The sequence below is a fragment of the Pristiophorus japonicus genome, chromosome 4, assembly GCF_044704955.1.
Source record: "Pristiophorus japonicus isolate sPriJap1 chromosome 4, sPriJap1.hap1, whole genome shotgun sequence".
Lineage (NCBI taxonomy): Eukaryota > Metazoa > Chordata > Chondrichthyes > Pristiophoridae > Pristiophorus > Pristiophorus japonicus.
Window position 1 is genome coordinate 160870426 of NC_091980.1, and position 21282 is coordinate 160891707.

Consider the following 21282-nt stretch of genomic DNA (forward strand, 5'->3'; position numbering starts at 1 on the left):
ACCTTGGTTCATGACTCGCACTGCTCCCTCTCAAACCTAATATCAAATTCAGTCGTGTTATGGTCACTGTTGGCTAGGTGTTCCCTTACTGTTAAATTCTTAATTAATTCTGTCTCATTACTCATCATTAAATCTAAGATGGCCTGTTCTCTTTGGTTCAAGAACATATTAGCCCAGATTTTTCTGGAGCGGAGCATCTGCCCTTCTAGTTAGACTTGATCATGTGCACTTGGGTTTTTTAATTTTTTGCCCACTGTCGTGTATGTAGCGCCTTTAGTAATGACTCCACGAGGCAGAGAATGATACTTAAACTGTGTAGACCTGTAGTCCTTTATTTGCAGCTCCTCGAGTGAGGACAACAAGCTGTGAGCTCCTTTTTATACTGGGTTACCTGCAGTGTGCAGGTAACCCTTAGGTCTCCAGCAGCAGCACCCTCTGGTGTACAGGTAAGGTGTGTACATTGTAAGGGTACATTCGGTGTTGCATAACAGTGTTACAGACATCACACAGTAAACAGGCATGCATATACAACACCCACAAATTTACTGGAAGTGCAAACTGATAATGGCGAGACAGCAACAGGGCATCTGGAGCTTTGGTGATGGACGGGACAAACAGGGTATCTCCTTAACTAATGAGATTTAAGGATTGAGAAATAAACAGCAAAGACTGAGAAGGAAGGTGAATTAGAGTGGGTGAATTCAATGTCAAATCAGGAATAGAAAGAGAAGGAAAGAAAGATTCAATTAAGAGAGAGAGAAAAATGAACAGAGGAAAAGTAAGAATTTAAAAAAAAATTGACATTTAAAAAATCTATAATAACGATTCACAACCTGAAGGAATGAGAGTCCACACTTTTAATTATTCACTTTCTCGGCAAGAGGGGTTAATTGGCAGTCATTAACAATTATCATGTCGTTAAAAGGATACATACGCTGTTAATTACTGGACTTAACTTTCTGTGGCAAGTTCAATAGGCAATTAATAAGCAAATACAGCAACTTCATGAAAATCATGTAGAGGTTAAGGGTGAGATGAAGGTTTTGCGAAGCGAATGGCGGAGCGGCGCAACTTGTGGTGATTAGAAGTTCACAGGGTATCTCTCCCTCACCACAAGTTGCAGGCCAATTTGCAAACTACCAACGACACACATTGTTCACATGCTATTATTTTTTCAGCAAATTCTGGGCCATATTTCCAGAAACTGTCTCAAATACACTCAAACAATTTGGTGCCTTTGGGACCCAAACTGTTCTGCTTCACGGTGTCAGTGGAAAATTACATTCTTGCATTATTACCACTCTTTTTGCAGTAAGCTTCTCTGATCTCTGTATTTATACATCCTGCTAAGTTATCACTGCTATCAGGATGCCGATAGACAACTCCCACCAAAGACTGGCATCCTTTTCTATTCCTCAATTTTACCCGGAACATTTCTACCACATGCTCATCTCTACTGATAGCCCCTCTTTCTAATTTTGTAATAGTGTTCTTTTTGAATATTACTACTTCTTTTTCAATTTATCTGTCCTTTCTAAAGATCTTATAGCCTGACAATAAATATCCCCCAGTCATACCCAGTTTGTAGCCAGCTCTCAGTAATGGCCACTATGTCATACCCTTTAAGCTGGATTTGTGTTTCTAATTCCCTTGTTTTATTCCTTATGCTATGCGCAGCAATATATAGAACTCTTATTTGGGCAACAGACCCTTCCCTGCCCTTTTGCCCTGATGCTGGTTTTCTCACACTTTTTAACCTATCGCACTTCTTATTTTTCATTATTCTTTCATTCATATAGCACCTTCATTGACCTCAGGACATTCCAAAGTGCTTCACAGCCAATGAAGTTCTTTTGAAGTATAATCACAGTTATAAATCACAGTCACAAATGACACCCTTTGTGACTGTGTCAAAGGTAAACTATCCCTGCTCATTCTCCTCGACCTGTCTGCAGCCTTTGACACGGTTGACCACTCCATCCTCCTCCAACGCCTCTCCACCATCGTCCAACTGGGTGGGACTGCACTCGCCTGGTTCCATTTCTATCTATCTGATCGTAGCCAAAAAATCTCCTGCAATGGCTTCTCTTCCCACTCCCCCATTATTACTTCTGGTGTCCCCCAAGGATTTATCCTTGACCCCCTCCTATTTCTCATCTACATGCTGCCTTTTGGCGATATCATTCGAAAACACAGAGTCAGTTTCCAAATGTACGCTGACGACACCCAGCTCTACCTCTCCACTACTTCTCTTGACCCCTCCGTGGTCTCTAAATTGTCGGACTGCTTGTCCAACATCCAGTACTGGATGAGCAGAAATTTTCTCCAGTTAAATATTGGGAAGACCGACGCCATTGTCTTTGGTCCCTGTCACAAACTGTGTTCCCTAGCCACCGACTCCATCCCTCTCCCTAGCATTTATCTGAGGCTAAACCAGACTGTTCGTAACCTAGGCGTCAGATTTGACCCTGAAATGAGCTTCTGGCCACATATCCACGACATAACTAAAACTGCCTTTTATCACCTCCGTCACATTGCACATCTCCACCTCTGCCTCATCAACTCTTCTGCTGCTGAAACCTTCATCCATACTTTGTTGCCTCTAGACTTGACTACTCCAGCTCACTCCTGGCTGGCCTCCCACATTCTACCCTACGTACACTTGAAGTCATCCAAAACTCAGCAACCTGTGTGCTAACTCGCACCAAGTCCCACTCACCCATCACCTCTGTGCTCTTTAACCTACATTGGCTCCTGGTTAAGCCACGCCTCGATTTCAAAATTCTCATCCTTGTTTACAAATCCCTCCATGGCCTCACTCCTCCCTATCTCTGTAATCTCCTTCAGCCTCACAGCCTCACAACCCCACATCTGGGTTCCTCAAACCCTGCCCTCTTGAGCATCCCTGATTATAACTGCTCAACCATCGGTGGTCGTGCCTTTAGCTGCCTGAGCTCTAAGTTCTGGAACTCCCTCCCAAAATCTCTCCGCCTCTCTTTCCTCCTTTAAGACGCTCCTTAAAACCTACCTCTTTGACCAAACTTTTGTTCACCTGCTGTAATTCTTCTTAAGTGGCTCAGTGTCAAATGTATTTGTTTTTATCTTATAACACTGCTGTGAAGTGCCTTGGGATATTTTACTACGTTAAAGGCTTTATATAAATAAAAGTTGTTGTAATGTAGGAAATATAATAGTCGGTTGTGCACACCAAGGTCCTGCAGATAAAAGTAAGATAAATGATATAATTTGTTTTGTGGTGTTGATTTAGGGATAAATGTTGGCCAGGAGAACATCCTTGTTCTTCTTTGAATAGTGGCATGGGATCTTTTACATCCATCCAGAGGACAGATGCAGCCTTGGTTTAACATCTCATCCGAAAGACTGCACCTCTGACAGTGTAGCACTCCCTCAGTACTGCACTGAAGTTTCAGTGTCTCTGGAGTGGGGTGTGAACCCACAACTTTCTGACTCAGATGCTACCACTGAGCCAAGGCTGATGCCATATGGATAGATGCCCACAGTACGATCAGACATGGTCTCACCAATACCCCCACCTCCCAAGCATGGTTGAACAGGCTACCAGATGGCTGATGGCAACCATTGAGCTTGAGTCAGCCCCTTCAGAGGATGAGAGGGAAAATTCGGGGGAATAAAATACACCATTCCATTCCTTTAGGCATGCTGATACTGGGTTTACACAGAATCACTGTCTTTTCTTGTGTCTCCAGCTGGTGGTTATCAGTGACCCTCACATCAAAGTGGATAAGAAGTACCCATTCTACTGCGAAGCCAAGTCCAAGAATTACTTTGTGATGGATAAAGATGGTGAGGAGTACCAGGGCTCCTGCTGGCCAGGTAAGGGAAAAGTTAAGCACTTGAGTAATGAATTTCTTAATGTGTAAGTATGGAGTAATAATTATTTCTAATATTCAGGCATCAAACCTCGCCAAAGATGTACGTGGCAACATTTCTCAGTATTTCACATTGCTTTATTTCCAGTTTTCTGCCCTCTCTCTCTCTCTCTAAGTTTTCTGACTGGTGCTGTGGTTCAGTTTGGTCAGGCACCAGCCAGTGGCACCCTCCTAGAGTGGTCCTTCTTCACCTTTTGAGCTCAGGTGATAAGTGTCAGAAAAATGTGGAGGCAACCTCAGCTGATTTCGCTCCTTTCTCACTCACCACCTACATGTACTCTTTTCACTGGATCATGCTGAAGCTCACTTCTTTTTGAACCTGATTTCTTTTTCCCTTTCCTAGTCTGAACATAGTGACACCAACTCTAGTGCTCCTACTGCTGTCCCTGCTGAGTTTTACACAGGTGAAGGACTGTACCTGGGATCTGCCTGGTCTGTATCGTTTAGTACAATAGTAGGCAATGCTGAGATTGATAGACTTTTGTTAATTAATGGTTACGGGTATTAAGGGTTACGGAACCAAGGCGGGTAAATGGAGTTAAGGTACCGATTAGCCATCATCATAGGCAGCCCCTCGAAATGAGGATAACTTACTTCCACGCCAAAAAGGGATGAGTTCACAGGTGTTTCAATGAAGGACCTAATATTCTGGATCCTGAACTACATCTTGAAGGGTGGAAGATTGGAAGATGTCTTTGCATGGATTTTTTTAACGTGTGGTGGCCGTTGCACCCCAGCCACCACACGGGCTTGACAGAGCTAGGTCTTGGTCCAGTGGCAAGGATTAACCAAGATGACTGGAGACCAGCTCTGCTGCGCGGACCTAGTGCGCACACATATCGCAGTGAGGGCTGGCCCGTGCTGCCCCTGGGCCCTCGCCTCTCCTGGGCCCCGATCACGTCCCTCTACAATCGCTCACTGCTCCTTCGCCCCGACCTCGCCACTCAGCTATGATCTGATTGAACGGTGGAATAGGCTCAAGGGGCTGAATGTTCCTACCAATAAGATATTTAAAGCTATTTATACTGATTAGAGCTGCTCCCTGGATGGTGCTGTCCTCTGCAGCTCTGATCCATGTGTGTGAAGTTCAGATATAGGTTAACCCACACTCGCTGAGCCAGGGTTCCGAAAGCATTGATTAGATATCAGCCTCAGCTCAGTGGTGGCACTCTCGCCTCTGAATCACAAGGTTGTGGGTTCAAGTCCCATTCCAGAAGCATGAGCATGCAATCTAGGCACTGTCCTCTCAGGTGGATGTAAAACATCCCCTGCTACTGGTCAAAGATGAACAGAGGAGTTCTCCTGGCCAACATTCATCCTTCAACCAACATCACTAAAACAGATTGCCTGATTATTTATTACATTGTTATTTGTGAGATCTTCTTGTGTGCAAATTGGCTGTTGTGTTTCCTTTCTTTACAACAGTGACTGTACTTCAAAAGTAATGAATTGGCTGTGAAGTGCTTTATGAAGTGAGGAGGTCCTGCAAGGCACGATATAAATGACTTCTTTATTTCTTAAATGTGTGATTTGCTCGCTGGTACCACAGTGCAAAGTCTTGCTCTGCTTCCAGCAAGCTAGTATCATAAGGTTTAGACTAGCTATAGAAAATGACAAAGAGCAATCTAGAGTCAAAATATTTAATTGGAGGAGGGCCAATTTCAGTGGATTGAGAACGGACCTGGCCCGGGTAAATTGGAATCAAAGATTGGCAGGCAAAACTGTAATTGAACAATGGACTGCCTTTAAAGAGATGATTTGGGTGCAGTCGAGGTACATTCACACGAAGAGGAAAGGTAGGGCAACCAAATCCAGAGCTCCCTGGATGCCGAAAGAGATAGAGAGTAAGATAAAGCAGAAAAAAGGGGCGTATGACAGATGTCAGTTTGAGAATACAGTGCGAACCAAGCTGAATACAGAAAGTTCAGCGGGGAAGTGGAAAAGGAAATAAGGGGAGCGAAGTGGGAGTATGAGAATAGACTGGCAGCTAACATAAAAAGGAATCCAAAAGTCTTCTATAGGCATATAAATAGTAACTGGTTAATAAGAGGAAGGGTGGGGCCAATTAGGGACCAAAAAGGAGACCTATGCATGGAGGCAGAGGGCATGGCTGAGGTACTAAATGAGTACTTTACATCTGTCTTCACCAAGGAGGAAGATGCTGCCAAAGTCAGAGGAGATCGTTGAGATACTGGATGGGATAAAAATTGATAGAGAAGTACTAGAAAGACTGGCTGTGCTTAAAGTGGATAAGTCTCCAGGACTGGATGGGATGCATCCTAGGGTGCTGAGCGAAGTTAAGGTGAAAATTGCAGAGGTACTGGTCATAATCTTCCAATCTTCCTTGGGTACGGGGATGGTACCAGAGGACTGGAGAATTGCAAAAAAGGGTGTAAGGATAAACCCAGCAACTTGTAAGTGTAACCTCGGTGGTGGGGTAGCTTTTAGAAACGATAATCTGGGACCAAATTAAGTCACTTGGACACGTGTGGATTAATTAAGGGAAGCCAACATGGATTTGTTAAAGGTAAATCGTGTTTAACCAACTTGATTGAATTTTTTGATGAGGTAACAGAGAGTGTTGATGTGGTGTACATGGATTTCCAAAAGGCGTTTGATAAAGTGCCACATAATAAACTTGCCAGAAAAATTGAAGCCCATGGAGTAAAAGGGACAGTGGCAGCATGGATATAAAATTGGCTAAGTGACAGGAAACAGAGAGTAGTGGTGAACTGTCGTTTTTCGGACTGGAGGAAGGTATATAGTGGTGTTCCCCAGGAGTCGGTACTAGAACCACTGCTTTTTTTGATATATATTAATGATTTGGACTTGAGTGTACAGAGTACTATTTCAAAATTTGCGGATGACATAAAACCTGGAAGTATAGTGAACAGTGAGGAGGATAGGGAGGACATAGACAGGCTGGTGGAATAGGTGAACACATGGCAGATGAAGTTTAACACAGAAAAGTGCGAAGTAATATATTTTGGTAGGAAGAACAAGGAGAGGCAATATAAACGAAAGGCTACAATCCTAAAGCGGGTACAGGAACAGAGAGACCTGAGGGTATATGTGCACAAATCGTTGAAGGTAGCGGGACAGGTTGAGAAAGCAGTTAAAAAGGCATACAGGATCCTGGACTTTATAAATACAGGCATAGAATACAAAAGCAAGTACGTTATGATGAACTTTTATAAAGCACTGGTTCGGCCACAACTGGAGTATTGTGTCCAATTCTGGGTACCGCACTTTAGGAAGGATGTGAAAGCTTTAGAGAGTGCCGAAAAGATTTACAAGAATGGTTCCAGGGATGAGGGACTTCAGTTACGTGGATAGACTGGAGAGGCAGTTGTTGTTCTCCTTGGAGCATTGAGAGGAGATTTGATAGAGGTGTTCAAAATCATGAGGGGTCTAAACAGAGTAGATAGAGAGAAACTGCTCCCGTTGGCGGAAGGGTCGGGAACCAGAGGACACATATTTAAGGGGATTGGCAGAAGATCCAAAGGCAACATGAGGAAAAACTTTTTTACGCAGCGAGTGGTTACGATCTGGAATGCACTGCCTGAAAGGGTGGTGGAGGCAGATTTAATCGTGGCTTTCAAAAGGGAATTAGATAAGTATCTGAAGGAAAAAAAAATTGCAGGGCTATGGAGAAAGAGCGGGGTATTGGGACTGGCTGAAGTGCTCTTGCAGAGAGTCGGCACGGGCTCAACGGGCCTAATGGCCTCCTATTGTGCTGTAACCAATTGAAAAATACCTCAGGAGGCAAGCGTCTTGTTATGTCGCCGAATATATCAAATACAAAAGTTAATCATCAGTACCAGGTGTTTAAAAGGTATTATTAAAGAGGAACTTGCTCTGTGTTTTTTTGCATTTCCAGGTATGTCGGCCTATTTAGATTTCACTAACCCCGTAGTCCGCAACTGGTACGCCAACAAGCACGGATTGGACCAGTATGAGGTAATTATCTTAAAGCTTCAGTCTCGTGCTCATTTTAAAGTCTGGGCATCACTTAGGTTGAAAAGGGTAGGAGAAAAGATGGGAGGTTGTGATTAGGGGACGTCAAGCTTAGGTTTTCAACTGTAGAAGGGAAGACTAAAGGAGGGAGGTAAGTAGGTTCACAGTGCTGAGGTCCTGGGACAGAATGAGTTAGGGTTAGAGACAGTGAGGTGAGTCATGATTGCAAGGAGGAGGAATATGTAGGAAGCTGTTTTGGGAGCTCCAGGAGAGAAGAGAGGGGATTCAGAAGAGCAGTGGGCATAGAATACGAATAAAATAAAGGGAAATAAGAGGAATCCGAGATTGGAGGTGAAAGGTTTGACCTATCAGATGATAATTTATCAAATGTAATTTGATCCACCTGCAGAAAATCAAGATTTAAAACATATTCAGTTTGTTTTCAGATTGTTAGAAAAGGGGATAAAGATATATGGGAACAGGGTGTGCATATGGAAATACTGTATGTGTGGAGGACCAACTCCAATAGACTCGGGCGCAACAGCCTCTTTCCGAGTTGTGATTTCTATATGATTCTGTGTCGGAATTTCAGGGACCAAAAACACCCAGAAGAGTGGTGTTTACATTGTACACAAGTGAAATTAGGACTTTTTGTAATGTGAATTACATCATCGCAATTGTTCGCCAGTGACTTTTCAGTGGAAATTATGTCCCTTCAACATGTACCGTGGATTGTACATGAACGCAAGGGTTGCCTGAGGGTCATGTGCTTGTGTGGAAAGTTCTCTGATCGTGCCTGAGCTGTTTTGGGAGAGACAGAGAGCAGTGACTAATAGAGCATGAACCAGAGAGCCACAGAGTAGATAACAAGAGAGTACGGATCAGAGAGGCACAGAGCAAGAGAGTGAGGACTGGCGAGGCAGAGAGAAAGACTGGAGACCAGAGAGACATATAGCAGAGAGCAAGAGAGTGGGGACTGAAGAGGTGTAGAGCAGAGAGCAGAAGAGTGGGGCTCAGAGAGGCATATAGCATAGACCAAGAGAATGGGGACTAGAAAGGTATACAGCAGAGAGTCATGGGAGGGGACGAGAGAGGTAAAGAGTCTCCTGGTTTTGCTTTGTATGCATCTGTTGTCAGGATCAAGCACTCCCAGTTTGGTTATAGCAGTTAGATGCAGAGTAAAGCTTCCGCTACTTTGAGCCAACAGTGCACCTCAGCATGTCTCAGAAGAGCACCCACTACTGTACCCCTGTGATATTTTTCCATTTTCACAATAACCATCCAGTGGCTTCTCTCAATGAGGGGCTATTTTGTGCTGAGAGACTATTCTCACTGGTTTTAAGAATATCGGCAAAGTACACAGGAAGGGACTATGTATGTAGTTCTTCCAGCGAGTTGGGCACAAGCACAATGGGGCAAATGGGGAAAGGCACGAAGGGGGTTGCTCTTTCAGTGAGCTGGTAATAAAATCCTATGAGTAATTGAAATTAAATTGCATAACCATTGTGAACAGCAAAAATAGGTGCATCACCACAGTGTGCATGAGAAAACTGGAGGCTGAGTCAACACAATATTGGCCCCGATTTTAACTCCAGGTGGATTCCACACTCAGGCCTGAGTTCAAATTACAGTCAGTCTCAATAATGTCATTGGGCCGCAACATGCATATGTTACAGTGGAGTCTGTTGGCTCCAGGTGCGTGTCCATGCTGTCTGCTCAAGAGAGCAGGTTAAAATTGCAGACGTTGTGCTCCTGGCAGCTTTCGGACAGGTAAGAGCCGTGCCAACTGTCCACCCTGCCATGTTTCTGTTGAGTGTGGAGATATAAAATTGCTCCCAATGTTCTTCCACAATATCATAAAATGACTGGTTTAGTCTGGGATCTGAGCTCAATGAGCTGGTCTCACCAAGGGTGTGGCATAGGCTGTTCCAATTGACCTCAGCACACCTGGAAGGGGAAAAATCAGCCAGGGATATTGCTCTTGATCACTATCCAGTAATTTGTGTTTGAGCATGGAAGTGTGTGGATGTCAGCTAGGGCCAGGTTTGAGCTCATGTATAGTGTCTCCATGGTATAATAACCTGTGTGTGGGGGTAAAATTGCTCATCTATGGTAGTGCAAAATGGATGTAATGAATTGTCAGCCCATTTTATACCCCGTTCGATTTTCTTTTCTATTGAGTTTAGTTGAACGGAGTGTAAAACGAGCTGCAAATTTGCAGTCGCCCATTTTGCACGACTGCCAAAGATCAATTGCATTCTCTTACAGTCTAGGCTCATACATGAAGAATGGGCACCTGGGCAAGATATTGGCCACTTGGGCGAGATATTGGGGCCAGCCAGAGCCCATGGAATGTACTTCAGGGTGAAGAGGAAAAAAAGATGAGAGCGCAGCTTGTTACTTCATGGAACACATTTCTCTGTTGCAGGATTCCACAGATATTCTCTTTATATGGAATGACATGAACGAGCCGGCAGTGTTTGATGGACCTGAGCTCACCATGCACAAGCATGCAGTGCATGCAGGCGGATGGGAACACCGAGAGCTGCACAATCTGTATGGCTTTTATCAGGTAAACTCTATCATGTAGATGGTGTATTGATTGGTTTCTGGAGATTGTTAGATTCTGCCGGTAATATGGATGCAGTGGTGCAGAAACGGTAATCCTTCTTCTAGGCAGAGTTGAGGATGACTTGCTTCCACAATAATATGAGTTCTAAGGTACTGATGAGACCAATGCGGGATCCACAGTCTCTGTCACAGGTGGGGCAGATGGTGGTTGGAGGGACGGGTGGGTGGGGTGCTTGGTTTGTCGTACACTCCTTCCGCTGTTTGTACTTGACTTCCACGTGCTCCCGACAAAGAGACTCGAAGTGTTCGGTGCCATCTCAAATGCTTCTCCTCCACTTTGAACGGTCCTGGGCCAGGGATTCCCAAGAGTCGGTGGGGCTGTTAAATTTTTTCAAGAAGGCTTTGAGAGTGTCCTTGAAGCTTTTTCTCTGCCCTCCTGGGACTCGCCTGCCGTGACGTAGCTCAGAGTAGAGCGAGTCTAGTATCGGGCATGCGGACAATGTGGCCCGTCCAACTGATTGAGCGTGGTCAATGCCTCGATGCTGGGGATGTGGGCCTGAGAGAGAATGCTGACGTTGGTGCGCCTATCCTGCCAATGGATTTGCATGATTTTATGGAGGCACTTCTCCAGTGCTTTGAGGTGCCTGCTGTATATAATTCATGGGCTCAATTTTCCCCAGTTATCTGCGCCGTTTTTTTTGGCGCGTGCCGCTTTTTTTGGCGTAAATTAAAATATCCAAGTTTCCCCAAAGTTTCTGCGCCAGCGTAACTCAGTTAGTTACAATTTTTTAGGTTATTATTTTTTTGCGTCATACCACCTGATGTCTGCGTCAGTTTTTCACATTTAAGCAAGTTTGGCTAACTTACATTTTTCCTAGGATGGCGTATGTGACCACCCCCAAAAAACCTTCTGGGCACTTAAAACCAGTGCACATCAAAAAATCGGTGCAGAAAGACACCATTGTTTTTTAGGCGACATTTTGGAGGAAGTCAAGAAGACAAAGAATATGCATCATGAAGCTTAATTTTTTTAAAGTCAAAAGGGAGAAAATGGAAGTCTAATGCAATTCCTTAATTTTTGATTTGTTTCTAAGTACCACGCCACCACCAAACGTCTCCTCACTGGGCTCGAGGGTCGGAGCGTCGGCCGGCAGAATCGCTCCCTCACCGACACACGGGCTTGGGGCTTGGATTCAAAAGAAACCCGGGGGGTGGGGTGGGGTGGGGTGGAAGCCGAACTGAAGAAATGAGAACCCTTAGACTATACAGTAGCTTCAAAAGAAGCCCAGGGGGAGGGAGGGTTGTGGAAGCAGAACTGAAGGGATGAGAACCCTTATACATACAGCAGCTTCCAAAGAAGCCCGTGGGTGGGGGGAGGGTGCGGTGGACGCCGAGACCCTGTGTCTGGGCGAGGGAGCGATTCTGCCGGCTGACCCTCGAGCCTGGTGAGGAGACGTTCGGTCGATGGTGGGCTGGTACTTTGAAAAAAATCTAAAATTAAAGAATTGCATTAGACTTCATTGCCCCAGATGTCTTCATTGAATGCCTAGCTTCCCGTTCTAAGCAAGCCTATTGCGTATGCGCAGACCAGGTGTGGTCCAAGCTAGGGCGTCGACCTTGGGGGGAGAGAGAGAGAGAGAGAGAGAGATAGAGAGGAAAGAAGGTATAAGTCCTCTGTCTTGCTGTTTTGAGCTTCTTGCAAAGCTACAATTTAATTATGGAGGCAATGTTCGGATGGTGGGCCTCGCTGCATCCCAATGGGACCCCCAGCCTCACATGGTGAGGCCCTAGGTGTGGCTTACTGCATCCCACTGGGTCCCGCAGCCTTGGATGGTGGGGCCCTGGGTGTGCCTTGCTGCACCCCACTGGAATCCCCAGCCTCGGGCTGTGAGAAACCATGAACACTTGTACCACTCAGAAAAGGAGCTGGCATCTCAATGGGCAGTCCCTGCACCTCCTCCAGAGTGAGTACAACAGTGGGGGCTTCATCCTCCCCCTCCCCCTGCCCCTCGCCCCTCGCCTCACCCCTATGCTCTTGGTCTGGAAAGTCGGATTGGAAAATGTTCTCCTCTTCAGGCTCGACCGTGTCTGCATCTTCTTCTGCATTGGCTTCAGCCTTGCCAGGGTTGGCCTCAAGTTCTGCAAAATATAACACCACAGACAAATGGTTAGCTGCAGAGGAGGGGGCAGGGTGGCATGAGTAGGCTCACACGGCGCAGGCAGCAGGCTCATTTGAAGGGCCACGATGAATGATAGCACATTGCATCAATCAATGCGTAGCTAACGGAGACATCCCCATGAACCGAAGCATGGCTAGTGCACGCAGTACTTAACATTTAGCAAAGCCAGACTGTGGAATTTGCAGGACTTACCCTCTCCCTCGAGTGTGGGCCCAGCTTGTGCAGTGGTGGTTGCTTTTCTCCAGGCAGGACCCATCAAAGCAGAGACCCTGTCTTCCAAGTGTGTCAGTGGGTGCAGATTTGCCGGGCCTCCTCCTGTTCGAGTTCTTTCCTTTTTGTTGTGTGCCACCTTCCTCTGCAAAGATGAAAATATAACTTATTAGAGAGGGTGTCTTTCTGCTGGGTGGTACATACAGTTGGTCACATTTACAATTGCAATTCCAGTGAATAAATGAAAATATTACTGACACTAACTACTTGACCACGGTCCTGCCATTTGTTGCACTGGCCTCCAGACCTCGGGGTGGTCACCATTGCACAGTAATCCTCTACAAGTTGGTTCCACCGTTTCTTCATTTCTTTTGGTGAAACTTTTATGTGACCTCTGCAGGTATCCAACTCGTGCCATTTGGCCTTAATTACAGTAACTAGTGCCTCCACTTCGTCCTGTGAAATTCTTGGTCCTTGAGCCGCGTTGCATATTGCAGCTCCGATTTTTCCACTGAGAATTTTCTCTCACACACGCTCTTTAAAAATGGCCGAATGCAGACCGGGAGCTGTACTGGGCATGCGTGCCCATAGCAGTCATGTAAAAAACGTCATTTTTATTTTCATGCATGCATAGAAGGGGGGGTCATCGTTTTTTCGGTGCAGACATTAGGCTCCACTCCCCGAAGCTAAAGGACAGGCTGCACAGCACCAATTTCAAAAATTAGAACAGTGAAACTTGCAATTTTTTTTGCTGTAGTCGGGGCCAAAAAAAAACGGACGTAACTCTTGTAATACGCCAAAAAACGGCATTGGGGAAAATTGAGCCCTATGTCTCTGAAGCATATAGGAGGGCGGTTTAGAATTTAAATACTTGCAAGACTGGTTAATGATGTGTTTGTCATGTATCTCACATTACTGTATATAACTGCATCTTACCATGCTATACATGACTGTAACTGGATATGACCTGTAACAATAAGCATACCTTACCACCAGGGCTGCACTTGCAGGAGACACTCCATACCTGTCCCACTGTGGTATATAAAGGGAAGTCTCAGGCAAGTGCAGGACTGGAGAGCTGGAATTAAAGGTGCAGGTCCTGAGTGACCTTGACTTCAGCATGTGTCTCGTGTGAGTCAGTACATTAGAGTCAGGACTTAACAGTGGCGACGAATTATGGGATCACAGAATCCACAGAATGGCTACCAACAGCTCGGATGAGAAATACAATGCTGAAGACAATTGGAATGACTTTATAGAAAGGCTCCAGCAAAGCTTTGTGACCAAAGACTGGCTGGGCGACGATAAGGCAGACAAGAGAAGAGCCCATCTCTTGACCAGCTGTGGCTCGAAAACATACGCTTTAATGAAAGACCTGCTGGCACCAGAGAAACCAGCAAGCAAGTCGTTTGAGGAGTTGAGCACACTGGTGAGAGACCACCTGAAGCCAGCGAGCAGCCTACACATGGCCAGACACAGGTTCTACAACTACAGACGCTGTGTGGGCCAAAGCATACCCGACTTCGTGGAGGAACTTCGGAGGCTGGCTAATTCATGTGAGTTCCCCGATGAACTAAGGAGAGAAGTACTGAGAGACTTTTTTATTGAAGGAATAGGCCACGCAGGCATATTCCGAAAGCTTATAGAGACTAAGAACTTGACTCTAGAGGCAGCAGCACTGGTCGCACAGATGTTCTTGCCAGGCGAAGAAGAAACGAGGCTGATCTATACTTCGGGTACAACAACCAACGAGGCATCGGAACAAGGGGTTCACATTGTGAAACAAACCGCTACCCCCACACACAGACAAAGGCAGGAGAGCAGGCCTTCAACAACAGACAGTGGCGCCAGAAGCCATCAATAGCAAGGGCCACATGAACGGCCGATCACACCTCATCAACCCACAATGCGAGCAATCAACAACAGATTGAGAGAAGCTCAAGGGAGATAGATAGAAACATAGAAAATAGGTGCAGGAGTAGGCCATTCGACCCTTCGAGCCTGCACCGCCATTCAACAAGATCATGGCTGATCACCCACCCCAGCACCTCCCCCCCACGCCCCCTCCACACCCCCCCGACCCCCCCAGCCGCAAGGACCACATCCAACTCCCTCCCGAACACATCCAATGAACTGGCATCAACAACTCTCTGCGGCAGGGAACCCCACAGGCCAACAACTCCCCGAGTGAAGAAGTCTCTCCCAATCCCAGCCCCAAACAGCCCACCCCCCCATCCCAAGAGCGTGCCCCCACCCCCCGGCTCCGGACCCACCCAACACCGGGAACACACCCCCCGCACCCAGCCCGCCCCGTCCCGGCAGAATCCTTCCCAAATGCCGAACACCTCCGGGTGTCGAGCCCCCGGCCACCCCGGAGCCACGCCCCCATGATGCCAACCACACCACATCCACCAACCGCCATCTGCGCAATCAACCCGTCCACCCCACTCCGAACACTCCCCGCACCGAGGCACAGAGCCCCCAGGCCCGCCCCTCCAACACACTTCGCCTCCCCAGACCTCCGCTGCAATGTGGCCCCTTCTGTCCCCCGCCCTGGGTTTCTCCACCCCCCATCTCCACCACTCTCCCCTCCATTCCCCGCTCCCATCTCCCCTCATCTTCCCTCTGCCTCCCGCACAGGCTCCCATCTTGGGGGCGGTAACCTTCTGGGACAGGGAATTTTAATCCCCAGCGTGGAAGTCCTGCTCCCGCCGCAGAATTGGCCTTACCACCCCTCAATGGAAGCGGAGTGCAATTTCCCACACTCCACTTCCTTTGGGGGCAGTTACCGGGGCACGACTGGATGCTCCTGCGACAGTGGGAACTGGTGCTCTCCACTCTCTCTCCTGTGACATTTGGAACTGGTGCTCTCCACTCTCCTGTCCTGTGACAGTTTGAACTGGTGCTCTCCACTCTCCCGTCCTGTGACAATTTGAACTGGTGCTCTCCACTCTCCCGTCCTGTGACAGTGGGAACTGGTGCTCTCCACTCTCCCGTCCTGTGACAGTTTGAACTGGTGCACTCCACTCTCCCGTCCTGTGACAATTTGAACTGGTGCTCTCCACTCTCTGTCCTGTGACAGTTTGAACTGGTGCTCTCCACTCTCTGTCCTGGGACAGCCAGAAATGGCACTCTCCACTCTCCGACATGCGACAGTTTGAACTGGCACTCTCCACTCCCTGTCCCGCGACAGTCTGAACTAGTGTTCCCCACTCTCTGCCCCGCGACAGCCTGAACCGGTGCCAGACGCAGCTCATCCTTCGGAAACAATGGAAATGGTCTGTGTTGGAATGTGGGGGAAGGCACTCAACCAGGGTGTGTCAATTTCAGCATGCCGTTTGCAGAAACTGCAACTACACAGGGCATCTGGCTCGCATGTGCAGAAAAAAAGCAGCTCGGCTGGTATACGAATCGGAAGGGTCGGAAAGCGGACCAGAAGACGGTTGGAACAGTGCACGGGACGCCGAGGTACAGCGAGTTAACATGATCAATGTCCATTATTCTTACACCAAGACACCTCCAATTATGATGAGGGTTCTACTCAACGGGATACCTATCAACATGGAACTGGACACGGGGGCCAGTCAATCCCTCATGAGCGTTCAACAATTTGAACAGCTGTGGCTGCACAAAAGCAACAGACCAAAACTCACAAAGATCGACACCAAACTAAGGACCTATACAAAAGAAATCGTTCCAGTCCTTGGCAGCGCCATGCTCTCAGTCACACACAAACGGATGGTGCACCGACTTTCCCTGTGGATTGTTCCTGGTATCTCCCAGCCCTGTTGGGGAGAAGCTGGCTAGCAGAACTTAATTGGAAATGGGATGATGTTCACGCCATGTCGTCAGAGGAACGGACTTCCTGCTCAACAGTTCTAAGCCGTTTTGAACATCTCTTTCAGCCAGGTGTGGGCACCTTCAAAGGGGCTAAAGTTAGAATCTACATCACACACAATGCCAGACCGGTCCATCACAAGGCTAGAGCTGTGCCTTATGTGATGAGGGAAAAGGTTGAAAACGAACTGGACTGGCTTCTGTGGGAAGGCATAATTTCTCCCGTGGAATTCAGCGACTGGGCAAGCCCCATCGTCCCCGTCATGAAGCCTGATGGATCCGTGCGAATCTGTGGGGATTACAAGTCTACCATAAACAGAGTCTCCCTACAGGACCAATACCCGCTGCCCAGAGCGGAGGACCTATTTGCCACGTTGGCTGGAGAAAAACTTTTCTCGAAACTTGACCTCACATCTGCGTATATGACGCAAGAACTGACCGAAGAGTCTAAGCTACTCACCACCATCAACACACATCAAGGCCTTTTTGTGTACAATCGATGCCTATTCGGCATCAGGTCGGCAGCTGCTATATTCCAGCGCAACATGGAAAGTCTGCTCAAGTCCATCCCGGGGGACGGTTGTGTTTCAAGATGACATATTCATCATGGGCAGGAACACCGACTCTCATCTCCACAATCTTGAGGAAGTACTAAGTCAATTGGATCGGGTAGGCCTAAGAGTTAGAAATCCAAGTGTCTGTTTCTCGCGCCTGAGGTTGAATTTTTGGGCAGAAGGATTGCCGCTGATGGAATCTGCCCAACCGAATCCAAAACCGAAGCGATTCGCCTGGCACCCAGGCCCCGGAATGTCTCGGAACTGCGTGCCTTTCTCGGGCTACTCAATTACTTTGGGAACTTTATGCAGAACTTGAGCACGCTGCTGGAGCCTCTCCACGTGCTACTCAGAAAGGGGTGCGATTGGTTTTGGGGGGACGCCCAAGAATGCGCCTTCAATAAGGCAAGCAACCTTCCATGTTCCAAGAGTGTTTTAGCCTTTTTTGACCCAGGTAAAAAGTTAGTCCTTACGTGTGATGCGTCAGCGTACGGAGTTGGATGCGTTTTACAGCACGTCAATGATGCGGGTAAATTGCAGCCTTTTGCTTATGCCTCCAGGTCACTTTCGCGGGCGGAGCGCGGGTATGGTATGGTTGAGAAGGAGGCGCTCGCATGCGTGTACGGTGTCAAAAAGATGCACCAATACCTTTTCGGGGTCAAGTTTGCGTTAGAATCCGACCACAAACCCCTCACATCCCTACTATCTTGAGTGCAAGGCAATCAACGCCAACGCCTCGGCGCGCTTTCAGCGGTGGGCACTCATGCTGGCGGCTTACAACGACACAATAAGGCACAGACCAGGCACAGACAACTGTGCCGACGCGCTTAGCAGGCTACCCCTGGCGACCACAGAAGGGTCCGACGAACAGGACTGTGAGATGATCATGGCAATCAATGCCTTTGAATTCACAGGTTCACCCATGACGGCTCGCCAAATCAGAGCCTGGACAACCAGAATGTTATCTCTAGTTAAAAGATGCGTTTTAACCGGTGACCGGGCAGAGGCTCGCGATGCCTGCCCCGAGGAGGTCAAACCCTTCCATAGGCGCATGCATGAACTCTCACTGCAGGCAGACTGCCTGATGTGGGGCAGCCGAGTAGTTATGCCCTTACGAGGCAGGGAGGTGTTTGTCTGGGAGCTCCATCGCAAGCACCCGGGGATCGTCCTTATGAAGGCCAGAGCCAGATCTCATGTCTGGTGGCCTGGCATTGACGTGGACTTAGAGCTCTGCGTCCGTCGGTGCACCATTTGTGCCCAACTCAGTAATGTCTTCAGGGAGGCCCCCCCTAAGCCCTTGGCCCTGGCCCACCAAACCGTGGTCGCAGGTGCATGTAGACTATGCGGGCCCATTCATGGGCAAAATGTTTCTCGTAGTTGTTGATGCATTTTCAAAATGAATCGAGTGCACCATTTTAAACTCGAGCACCACCTCCACCACTGTGGAGAGCCTTAGAACCATGTTTGCAACGCACGACATTCCTTACATATTGGTCAGTGATAATGGTCCGTGCTTCACCAGCGCAGAATTTCACGATTTTATAGTTGACCACGGTATAAATCACGTTAAGGCGGCACCTTTCAAGCTGGCCTCCAATGGCCAGGTGGAGTGAGCAGTGCAGATCATTAAATAAGGCATGCTCAGAATCCAAGGTCCCACGCTGCAGAGCCACCTGTCGCGACTGCTGCTGGCATACAGATCTCGTCTGCATTCGTTGACTGGGGTTCCCCCCCCGCAACTATTGATGAAACGAACCTTAAAGACCAGGCTCTCGTTAATCCTCCCAGACACGCATGAAATTGTGGAGGCTAAGCGTCAAAAGCTAACTGAGTACCATGACTGAAATTTGAGGGGGAAGTGGAATGAGATAGGGGTCAAAGTGTTTGTGCTCAACTATGGCCGGGATCCCAAATGGCTTGCAGGGACAGTAACAGACAAAGAGGGAAACAGGCTACTGGTTGTACAAATGGACAATGGCCAAACCTGCCGGAGGCATGTAGACCAAGTAAAAAGTAGATTCACTGATAACACTGAAGAACCAGAGGCAGACTACAATGTGGAACTCACACCACACCTGGTGTACAGACAGGTGGAACAACCTGAGGAAAAGGCAGTCTCAACAGACAGACCAGGCGAGATACCAGCAATCACACCAAACGAAACAGACAGCCCAGGCGAGATACCAGCAATCACACCGAACGAAAAACAGGCACCAAGGCAAACAACTGAACCACAACCAAGACGCTCCACGCGAGAGCACAGACCACCTAAGAGACTGAATCTATAAAAAGGCAATAAGACCTTGGGGGAGGGTGATGTCATGTATCTCACATTACTGTATATAACTGTATCTTACCATGCTATACATGACTGTAACTGGATATGACCTGTAACAATAAGCACACCTTACCACTTGCAGGAGACACTCCATACCTGACCCACTGTGGTATATAAAGGGAGGTCTCAGGCAAGTGCAGGACTGGAGAGCTGGAATTAAAGGTGCAGGTCCTGAGTGACCTTGACTTCAGCATGTGTCTCGTGTGAGTCAGTATATTAGAGTCAGGACTTAACAGTTTTGAATTTTTTCTTTCTCTAAATTCACTTCTTGTGAATTTTGTGCTGATGGAAGTGAGGGACATTAATGCTGGGGAGAGGAACAGTTTTAGATGAGGTATAGCACAGTTAGTTGCAGAGTAAAGCTTCCTCTAGTCTGTGCCAATGATGCGCCTCAGGGCCAGTCACAGCGAGCAGCCACTACTGCACCACTGTGACATTATTCCACTTTCCACACCAGCCATCCTCATTGAGCGATGTTCCCAATTAATGGCAAATTAGGAGCTGTGTTTGCTGTGAGCTGCATCCAGAATTATAATTTTAATCGCACTTTTCCACAGTGCTGAACCATGAAATTAAAAGAACATGTGATAATCCAATCTAGAAGATTCACGGAAAATGCAAAGTGCTCATAGGCATATCATTTTGTTATTTACAAGACCTTGGTCAGGAATAAGCTGCCGGTTCATGCAGCGAATGCCGATTCACTGAATTCCTTCAAGCGAGAGCTGGACCTGTTTCTTACTGGGGTGGAGATCACCTCTTATAAAAAATAGGTACTGTCATGTATGTACTTTTGGGATCACTAGCCACTGAGAAACAAAATCAAAATGGAGGGAAGTAAAGCAGAAGTTGGATAGCAAGAATCTAGAAAGTGAATCTGTAAGACAGAGGAAACAGTATGTAGTAAGCAAGGTGGTCTTCCTGTGCTGAATGGTATATACTTTAATGCAGAAATTCTTGGCCAATAAAATTAAGGAAAACCCTAAGATGTTCTATAAATATATTAAGAGTAAGAGGGTAACTAAAGAAAGGGTAGGGCCTATTAGAGACCATGAGGGTAATCTTTTTGTGGAGACGGAAGATGTTGGGAGGGTTTTTAACGAATACTTTGCATCTGTTTTCACAAAGGAAAGGGGCAATGCAGATACTGCTATAGAGGATAAGTATGATATTCTGGATGAAATAAATATAGTGAGGAAGTATTAAGGGGTTTAGCAGCTTTGAAAGTGGATAATTCCCCAGGCCCGGATGAAATGCATCCCAGGCTGTTGAGCGAAGTAAAAGAGGAAATAGCAGAGGCCTTGACCATCATTTTTCAGTCCTCTTTGGATATGGGCATGGTGCCGGAGGATTGGAGGACTGCTAATGTAGTACCCTTGTTTAAGAAGAGAAAAAGCGATAGGCCGAGTAATTACAGGCCTGTCAGCCTAACCTCAGTGGTGGGAAAATTATTGGAAAAAATCCTGAAAGACAGGATAAATCTGCATTTGGATAGGCAAGGATTAATTAGAGTCAGTCAGCACAGGTTTGTTAAGGGAAGATCGTGTTTGACTAACCTGATTGAATTTTTTGAGGAGGTAACCAAGAGGGTCGATGAGGGTAGTGTATACGATGTAGTATATATGGACTTTAGCAAAGCTTTTGATAAGGTCCCACATGGTAGACTGGTCATGAAGGTTAAAGCCCATGGGATCCAGGGCAAAGTGGCAAGTTGGATCCAAAAT

At 47.1% G+C, this 21282-nt stretch overlaps 1 protein-coding gene across 6 annotated transcripts in view; it reads left to right on the forward strand.

The window, feature by feature from the left end:
- LOC139263142 (neutral alpha-glucosidase C-like) overlaps positions 1 to 21282 on the forward strand; it is a 237431-nt gene that overhangs the window by 151353 nt on the left and 64796 nt on the right. For all 6 annotated transcript variants that reach the window (XM_070878753.1, XM_070878757.1, XM_070878755.1 and 3 more), the window contains 3 exons: positions 3729 to 3855; positions 7792 to 7871; positions 10297 to 10440. In XM_070878753.1, coding sequence (XP_070734854.1) covers positions 3729 to 3855; positions 7792 to 7871; positions 10297 to 10440 — 351 coding nt within the window. The remainder of the gene's footprint in view (positions 1 to 3728; positions 3856 to 7791; positions 7872 to 10296; positions 10441 to 21282) is intronic.